Source organism: Morone saxatilis, unplaced genomic scaffold, assembly GCF_004916995.1.
Source record: "Morone saxatilis isolate NCDOM2014 unplaced genomic scaffold, NCSU_SB_2.0 Contig21, whole genome shotgun sequence".
NCBI classification, from domain to species: domain Eukaryota; kingdom Metazoa; phylum Chordata; class Actinopteri; family Moronidae; genus Morone; species Morone saxatilis.
Window position 1 is genome coordinate 19,991,763 of NW_023339774.1, and position 9,951 is coordinate 20,001,713.

A 9,951-nucleotide genomic window follows, 5' to 3' on the forward strand; every position below is an offset into this window, starting at 1 on the left:
CAAATGCTCAAGTTAAGGTTTAGGCACAAAAATGACTGATACAATGACAAGTTTGTTAAGGTTAGAGGAGCTTCGTCATCATGGTTACAATAATAAACCCTTTAGGTTCGAAATTGTGGTCATGCAAAAAACTGACTGTTGACTGTCGGCTGTCTGTTAACATCCAATATTTTGTTGATCCACTCCGACCTCCTCCCTATGCGATGTCAATCTACGACATCGTCACTTTCTCCTTTGCTCCATTATTTACAGTGGCCACTAGAGGTTTTTGTCATTTGAATACATTTGGTGCACTTAGTGAAATGATTGATGCTCTTGGGAGGAAAGTGCCTTAAAAGTTGATCACTAATATTTACTTTCATTTTCAAAAGCATCTCCTAAAACACCTGGGAACTGTAGTTTTTAGTGAATGTTACTCAGGAAGGGTAAACAGTACATTTGTTGGCGTCTGTTTGCAGCTGCTGATTTGGTGCGCCAGTGAGTATTTAAAGCAGCAGGGGTGGGATTGAGTCAAACTACAATACAACACCCATATTTATCATAATAAAAGAATAGGTCACAGAGTACAACAGTGTGGCTCATTGATGTGTTTTAATAGTTTTTGGACACAATAAAGCTCTATGGCACAAAAGAAGAAGATATCAGGCTTTGGCTAAAATACCTGTTGGTAGGGTAAAGTCATTGTTGCATGTACGTATGTTTTATTTAATAAATGTAGCTTATATTTCTATTATATTCTTCTCTCAGACTATGTTACTATTTCAGGCAGCTTTCTGTGTGTCCCCTTTGTGCTCAGTGATGAAATTATTGAACAAGCCTTATGATGCATTCACTCCTTGATATGAATGATAAGACAATATGGTGTATGTGTACATTTTTAAGGACTATTATATGCAGTACATTATACAGTATATATGTTTTATATAAAGTGTCAGTAGAGACCTGGTCCCACGCTGTGCAGCAGTCACTTCACGTACTTTTTAATATTGCGTAACAGTTGAAATGTTTATCAGAGGAAGTGTGTTTTTGACTGACGGTTTGATTGAACTCAACAGAATGAGAAAATCAAGCGTGACATTTGAATCTGGCCTTTCTGAGAGACAAAATCATCAATACTTTGTCAATCACTCAGCAGGGGCTCAAAGCAGATACAGACACTCAATATTTTATTTGCTGTGCTTCTCATGTTCATGATATAATTGTTAAGCGTGGCTACAGTAAGGTGTGTATATTTTAAAAAAAAGTAATTCTTAATATGTCTTTAGGTAAAACTTAATATTTTACTTTTCCTTTACAATATTTTCTGTAAATTACTTTAAACATTACTTAATATTGCTGTTTTTTTTTATTTTTTCTGCAGATTCATTTTAAGATCCGTTTTCAGTAATGGTAGGTCTAGAAATGACAATGGAATATTGAACATTCATGGTGCACAGAGGATGAATCTTTGGAGATCCCCTGAGTTTTCCTCTAGTGTCACCATGAGTTTTAGTGTGTCTATTAGATGCATTGCCATGAAATTTGTTACAGACATTCATGTTCCACTCAGGACGAATTAAAATCACTTTGGTGATCCATATTACCTAATTATTTCAATCAGATCTTAATATTTCCACTTGGATCAGATTAAAATGAAAGGAATATTATGCTATATTTTACTGACCTGTTATCAATCTATAAAATAGAGACTATAACAAAATCAGATGAAACAATCATTGTTATAGTTTGTGCCCCAATGTGAGTAATTTAAAAAAGAAAAAGTCATAAATATTATCAACCACTAGAGATTGCAGCAGAAAACAGACTGTGAACATCATACATGTGAGTATGGTATAAATCCCAGGAGACATTATAAATAATGCAAAGCCCACCTAAATCTTTTTCCAGTGCGGGCGACTTCAGGCTGTATGTTGCCCAACAGGGGCTCCAGGACTGCATTTTTCACTGGTGTATTGTCGTCATCCCCCGGGGGATGACCACACCGTTTTCCAGGCTAAAGCAAGCTGCTGTGGAAAATCTGGCTCCTCACGTGCTGTGATTCATAATAGGATCATCCTCCATCTGTTACTAAGCAGCACTAAAGGTGTTCAGACATATAATGATAAATCATGAGGTGTTTCATCGGGGTCGTGGGGTTTCTTAAATGTCTTATTCGACAACTGTTCTTAATGCCTAAAACTGTGAGGTGTCAAAATTCTCATCTACCGTCAAGGATCTGACTTTTCTTCCTTTTAAAAAAAAGATTAAGAACTTATATGATGAATGACAGCGTAGAAATGGAAAACCCCTACAAGTTCCTGAACCACATTAATTAGTAAATAAACAAATTTAATTCTTATTTATTGCCTAGCAGATCATTCATGGATCTTAGAGTAAGTGGACTTTATACATACTGGAAAGGATGTACATTATTAAAATATTTTAAGTATATAAAACTAATATATATTATGATTTCTAACCTTAAACTAGGATATTTTTCACTGACTGACTTTGTACTTAGTGTGTTAATGATATGCAACTTGACTACACTCAAGTGCACTTACTGTGCTATTTTAAGACCACCATTAAGTTATAAGTAATTGTATTTATATATACTTTTTTGCACTTAATATCTGCAATATAACTTCCATTTACAAAGAAGATACTAATCCAGCAAAGACATTTACACATTTAAAGTATTTATAATATATTAAATGTATTCTAGTTGTTGTCTGAAGCATTTTAGGAGAAATATCTGAAATATAAAAGTACATGTTAAAAGAATTGCCATCATTTGTACAATATAATTATAATTATAATTAATTATAATTATATATAATTTGAATGTCAACAAGCACACTTTAAGTAGGCTACATAACTCATGAGTGCACATTGAAGTATACTTTCTGAAACTACATTTTTTACAAGGGTAGTATATTGCCTCCCGAGTTAAAGCAAAGTTGTTGTCTCCCATTTTGCTCAATAAATTTGTCCAAATCTCAGCTCAAGTATCCTCTAAACATCTTTATAATTATCCCTGTGAGATTCATCAGTGAGGTCCTGGATGCTATTAGCCCTGCCTGGCTAACAACTGTCACCTCTGTCTGCACCCACAGCTATTTTAAGAACTGCTGTACAACTGAGTAAAGTCTCCTTTTATTATACTTGTCCTGTTTCTGTTGCTGCTTTTGGGTCCTGATTCCTGTATTTCATCACATCCATGCACTTGAAACTTTATTCTCTTAAGGGAATAAATGTTAAATGTTAAAAACAACATGTTTTCCTGAATGTTTCACTTCAGCTTTTTTGCAGACTTTACATTTCTTTTTCATCTCGATGCTTCTGATTTGATTTCTTTTATATTTTCTTTTTTATTTTATAGGACATATGTCAAATTCATCTTGTCTATCTTTATTATTTCATTTCTTTTATACTGTTGTTCTAATGCTGCCTCCGGAAGGTGAAATTCCGGTGAGATCTGCAATGTCAGACACATAAACCACAAGAACAGTGCAGCCAGATGCACACACACTATAAATACTGAGCCCGCTTGAATGTTTCTTGTCAACACTTGCAGCTGTGTAACCCTTCTTCATTGTCCAAGGTCCATATCACATTTGATCTTCACTCAATTTTTCCTCATCATCAGCTGAGGCTAAGAAAACGCTGAAACCATCTCTCTAACACACACACACACACACACACACACACACACAGGTCGCTCCTAACGAGGAGTTATGACACAAACAGTGACGCACAAAGTGACGAAACAGGAGAACGGACAGCATGTGGGAGATAAGGGCTTGAGGCATATTTTAAAGACATTCGTTGCAGGTAGCGGCTTCATTTGGATGAGTGACACTTGAAGTGAGGAGAAACTGTCCCTGAAAGTAAAACATGCTACATACGTGCTACCTAGAAAGAGGCTGTTTTCTTGTCCCTCCCCTCTTCTTTCGTCATGCTTTTCTTTCCTTCTATTTAGGGCATTTCTGTAAAATTCACTTCAGGATGTTAACAACAGCTCTACATGTTCTTTCAGGCATTGTGTGTTGTCTTTGTAGCTTTCCCCCCTTTTCTCTCTGGCCATCAGAGTTTCTGGTCTCCTCAGTTATGAAAGAGACTTTTGGCAGTACATTTTATGCACAATAACAGATTCAGAATCAGAAATCAGAAATACTTTAATAATCCCAGGGGGAATTATTATATTTCATTTCTGATATAGCCTTTAACAATTTGTTTCCGTCAAACACAATTTCTTTTAAGTTGTGCTTCAGTCTAGACTGAAACGTACAGATATTAAAACACAGGTCTGCCGGCTGGAAACCTAAGAGTGAAGTTCAGGTGAGAGATATTTCTTAATTGCCAGTAATTATCTCCCACACTAACAGGACTTACATGATTGTACCAATACAAGAAGCTATTAAAGATGCTCACGACTCAAACTTTACAATCTGTAGGAAAATGGTCCTCTGTTGGAAGCCAGTTCCTGAACATGACATTTAGTCACAGGAAGAGACAATTACATGAACATTTTGAAGAGTGTGTGTTGAAGTGGGGGATATTTATAAGTGTGAGAATATAAATATCCACATTTAAAGACGATCAAATGACACTTGTGATTGATTGCAACCTTTTAAAAATTGAACAAAAAACATAATTACTGCATGGCATCTTCCCACGGGAGATAGGGTGATTAGCCTGCTCGATTACAGCCAATCACAGACAAATTGCATTGTAACGGTGAGGGTTTGTGCAAGCACCATCTGCGCGCATAAAAGCATCACGCTTTCCATTGTATTTTGTTTCAGTAATTTTCCTCCACGTCACAGCTCAGAATGTCATTGCAAGTGAACTGTCTGTTGGGTATTTTGGGAAAAGGGACGCACAGAGGAAAACCCTTAGAAAATGCAGCTTGAGTTTACACTTTTGTCCTCCCCAAGGTGAGAATATCAGCATTTCTGCTTGAGGGGAAGACGTGTCCGTGTGATTGGCTGATGCTGCTGGACCCAGGTGGTCTGTGCGTATTGGGATCGCCATGCGTCATCGAGACATGGTACACAGTCATTTCCCAAAAGCACAGCCTCTCTCGCCTTTGTCAGATGTCCAGTAAGTGAAAGCTGATTGAGAGAAAACTTGCTCTCGCACATACTCGCACATGCACAGTGGTGGAAAGTAACTGAGTACACTTAAGCAAGGAGAAGGACAATTTGGAGAAGTATTTCCAGTTTATGCTGCTTCATGTGTCTACTCCACCATATTTCAGAGGGAAATGTTGTATTAAGTACAATTTGTCTGCTGCATTTATTTGACTGTTACTCCTTATTCTACTCCTAAGTCTAAGCACTCAAGTCCCAAATCAACATAGCTTTTATACTCACACAAATGTATCTTTGGTATCATTTTTTCCAACTGGCACTCAGTAACGTGACATTATTCTTCACAATTCTCTTCTGCAACTTGATTGGATTCTATTGGATTGGTTCAAACAAAGTGGGTCTGGGCAATTAAGTGTCAACTTGTTGGGAATAAATAGTGTTAACATTAGTTGATTCAATTAATTTAACTGATTCATGGCACAATTTGTAAATAGCACACTTTTTTATATTTGGGCTTGGGGGAAGGTACCAAGTATTTTCAAGTCAAAAGGCTCAAGTCCGAGTAAAGTCGCAAGTCATTGGTGTTAAAGTCCAAGTAAAGTTGTTAAAGTCTAAAAACCTAATTCCACACCTCCTCCACTCCTCTGGTTCCAACAAAGAGACTTTTCCCTTCTAAACTCAGATGGTTTCGTTTCTTTGATATGAATGTTTGAGGTCCAAAGAGGTAAAAATATCCAATATTTTACAAGTTTAGAGAAAAGTAAAAAAAAAGTTCATAAGAATTTGTGTAGTAGAGAAACTTTCTTCTTTCCTTTCCCATTAATCATCACACAACCCTATTTAATGACCCTATGGAGGTACCCAACCCCTTGAAGCTGCAACAGTAAAATGCTATAATGCATAATAATGTCACTGATATCATGTATCAGTCACAGGCAGAACAAGTACTTTTACTTTTGATAAAGTACGTTTTGCTGATAATACTTCTGTTTATTTAAGTTACAATATTGTATTAGTACTTAAGTAAAGGATCTGAATACTACTTCCACCACTGCATATGCACACATACCCAAACATACATCACAAACATCAGTACTTGCACCTGATGAATAATGATCCAAGAAGAAATTGTGTGTTCCAGTTTCCAGAGGATAGACTTTATTCACTGTAGCTTCATTTAGTTTTTACATGATGTCACCCAGTAGATTTATTTTTGCCATATAAGTTGTTATATTAGAAGACAATGCTCAAAGTCAAATATTATTCAAAACAGGTGGTCAGACTTTTTAAAATGTTTCTACACGTCTATCTTTCTCATGCAACACATAATACATTTAGAAGCATTAAATGTTACAGACATTGTACAGTAAAACCCTTATCACTGAAGCGTAACGTGAACCTTATTCACTGTGATCCTGTGCATTTTTCCATGACTCCAGCTTTGCACCAAAGGGAGAAAGGGTTCGTCCTTGGGGAACATAGACAGCAAGACTGACAAGGGACAAACATGTTTAAATGCACAATCAGCCTGTAACAAAGAAAGACAATTATGCAATAATAAACTTTTGACATTTATAATGGAGCAGGGAGAGTCTCAGCTGGGACATCTACTGGGACATAAAAATGACAACAAAAGATTTAAGACAAATTCTTAAATGACAAAGTGTCTTTTTAAAGGTTAATTGTCGGTAATGATCATGCTGTCTTTTATAGACAAAACTAGGAGAGTGGAGATTTTACTTTTAATGCACCCAAGTTAAACACAGCACCAAACACAATACAAAAAACGACAATTAAGACAATTAGGAAAAAGGGCACTTCGTATTTTCTACTCAGTCATTGTTTAACAGCTCCAGGCTGAAAATTGGTGAGACATCTTTTTGTTTTTAAACCTGCGGCGATAAGACAAAGTATGTACGATCACTACATTCACAATCCTATACAGCGGGAAACTTTTATACAAATGATTCAACTGATGGGACGTTTACTTCTTTTAATGTGATGACATTTTTAAACATTTTCAAACTGCTGATAAAGATTTACAGTTGGTTTCCAGTTGGTTTTCTACAGACATCTACTTGTTTTTCTTCTTCTGCTCTTGGAAGAAGTCATTGCAGGCAACGGTCAGGGCGGCCACCAACACAACAAACTCATTGAAATCCACCTCGTTGTCTTTGTTAGAGTCCAGGTCGTTCATGATTTTCTCCACCAGCATCGGATCCTTCTGAGACTGAAAGCAAAATGGAGACGAAACGAATATTCAGTCTCTTAGCCTCTTAATGAGTTCATGTCTTACTTGTAATCCAATAGTATTGACACTTCAGATCTCTGTTTGAGTAATTAAAAACATTACATTTATTTCACGATATGGGAAATATCAGTCTGTCCATGCATGTAGGCTGAGCAACACGCAAGTTGTATGATTGATATTGGAGGTTAATATTGACTCAAGGCAAAAGCTGCCATCCGTGTCTAGTGGAGAGCAGAGTGATGTTGCTGCTAAATGACCCATGAGCTGCAGCCGATCACACACAACATTTATTGCTTTGCTCATTTCCTCCAGGTTTGAGAAACAAGACATGGCTTTCCTTTTCAGCCCTCTAACCTCCGAGGCAACGGTGATCTTTATGTGGTGGCACTTATTAAAGGCAGCATTCTGGCAAAGGTTGAAATTAAAATCCAATCCACACTAAGGGCAAACTGAGATGAGGTTTATTTTATTAGGAAAATATACGGCTGCAGTTTTATCTGGAATGGATTTTAATGGTCAAAGAGACTCAAAGCTGCAGTTTTCTCATCAATGAACAAATTCATAAGAAATGTTGTATTTCCTTTTAAAATCTGACTTCCAGTAAAACACTGTTTACAGTCAAATTGTGATATATATATAATAAAAAACACAAAAAAATGAACCTAGGTAAAAAGGTAAAAATAGGAAAATGATAAAAAGAAATTTGACTGTTTTAGTTGGGATAAATATAAATTCCCACATACAGTATCTCCCCAGTATTAACATATGGATAAAAATATATTTTTTTTGAGAAGTTTGTGTTTATTTAGAACCACAGATGTCCTGTGAAAACCATTTCTCTTCAAAACAAATGTCATTTAACATGCAACACAATATGGTTTATTTAGATTTAAAAGTTTATTTAAAGTTTAAATAAAATTGATTGAATAAAATAAACAAGTAGTTCTAAAATAAACCAATTAAAGAGCTAAAGAATGAAACTGAAATAAAATAATTAATAATTAAAATTATAGAAAAAATAAAATCCAGAGGCCTCCAGACAGTTTCTCTTTCCTTTTCAGTCTGGGGGCGCATCAAGGCCTGAACCTATCTGTTTAATATCACACACCCATTTCAAAATAAAACAATATAGTAATGTATCAAGGCTCAAAGTTTTCTGTCAGAGGAAACTGAAGGCGAATGTTATGCTAGGGCTGTGTCTATTCTCAGAGGTGACTATAGCCCAGGGGGATGTGATGACATCATGGGAGAGTCTATATTTGGAGGCGATATGGGCCACTGATGATGATGACGTGTGAGCACCTGAGGCTTCCCATCCACATGAAGGAGGACAAGAAGGTAAAAGAAAAAATATATATATGAAGACATCAGAGCTTTGACTCTCAGGCTTCGGCCCTTTTCTTGACGCATTGGTCTCAATCATTTGGAATCGCAGGCTTGTACAAACCGCTATCACACAGACTCAGGGGCTGGGGCTTATCTCAAATGACCTTATCTATTTCCTCCTCCACATCCTTTATTTCCCACAGTGCTATGATGTGAGAGCGACAAGCAGTTACACTTTGACAGCCAGATAGGAATCAATGAGAAAACAATTTCCTCAAACAAGGTCAGAATGCTCTTTCTTAAATCATTTGAAAACGTGGTTGGATCTAATTGAACTTTTAAGCGAGTCAGCAACAGCAAAGCATCATGCAAAGGGGTAAAGATCCTTAATAAGTGTGTTACTGTGATTACTATTGGTCACTATAGATCAATTGAGGACATACAGGGAGATTGGGTCACAGTTTAGTGCACAAACACATTCACACGTTCTCTGTGCTGTCAGCCCTTTGCTCTGATCATTCTGTATAAAAAACATTGGTTCCTTCCTAATTACAAAAAATATGTTCCCAATAACTAGTGTGGGTGCTCCAATTGAGGATGGTCAATTCTCTATTCAATTTGACAAAAAAAAAAACTAGCAAGCAGTTCATCTAAAAGCTCTTATTCATGATTTAAGAACTTCAATTCAAATATAAAAAATTATTAAATAAACAACAACATAATCATTATATGGAAATGTCTACTTTACCGTGAGGAAGTCGGTGAGCTCACTGTTCAGGAGTTCCTTTAACTCGCCCTTGTTGAGTTTGTATTTATCTCCATCATTTCCAGAGTAGTTGTAGAAAACTGTTATCAGCGCATCCATTGCACCCTCGAGTTGGCTTGGCATTCTGCTGGACAGATGATGACGTCTTGTAGCTTCCTGGAAATTAAACTTTTTTCCGATTTACACATTTAATATAATAAAACCAAAGTATTTACATGAGAGCAAGAAATGTGTCTAAGGCAGAGGTGTTCTTACCTGGTTAGAGTCCCGTACAGATGTGATGAGAGACGCTGTGGCACAGCTTGTTTATGAGGAAATGAGGAGAAGCTAAGAGGGCCAACCTCTATCTGTGTGGCGATAATTAATTCCACAGGTGAGACGCCCATGGTAACTGTCTTTGTTTCCAGGTTTTTAATCAAGGCCGTTAAGTGAAAAACAAAACATGTGTCACTGTTAACCCTGGAGCCCCCATGGGTATTCATCAAACCCTGAGCCATGCATGGGCCTTCACACACTGCACCACTTACATCCCT

The 9,951-nt window shown here is 36.6% G+C and overlaps 1 protein-coding gene across 1 annotated transcript; it reads right to left on the reverse strand.

Moving 5' to 3' along the window:
• Positions 1 to 7,149: 7,149 nt before the first annotated feature.
• On the reverse strand, positions 7,150 to 9,541 carry s100z (S100 calcium binding protein Z). The gene is made up of 2 exons (XM_035668093.1): positions 9,401 to 9,541; positions 7,150 to 7,305 (listed from the first exon to the last, which is right to left on the reverse strand). Exons 1-2 carry the CDS (start codon positions 9,539 to 9,541, stop codon positions 7,150 to 7,152), a joined length of 297 nt encoding a protein of 98 aa, XP_035523986.1.
• Positions 9,542 to 9,951: the final 410 nt, after the last annotated feature.

Excerpts from the sequence above, each read along its gene's own strand:
- s100z (XM_035668093.1), bottom strand. The coding sequence starts at position 9,541 with ATGCCAAGCCAACTCGAGGGTGCAATGGATGCGCTGATAACAGTTTTC. Across the intron at positions 7,306-9,400 it reads AGCTCACCGACTTCCTCACG|TCTCAGAAGGATCCGATGCT; the intron begins GTAAAGTAGACA and ends TTTTGCTTTCAG.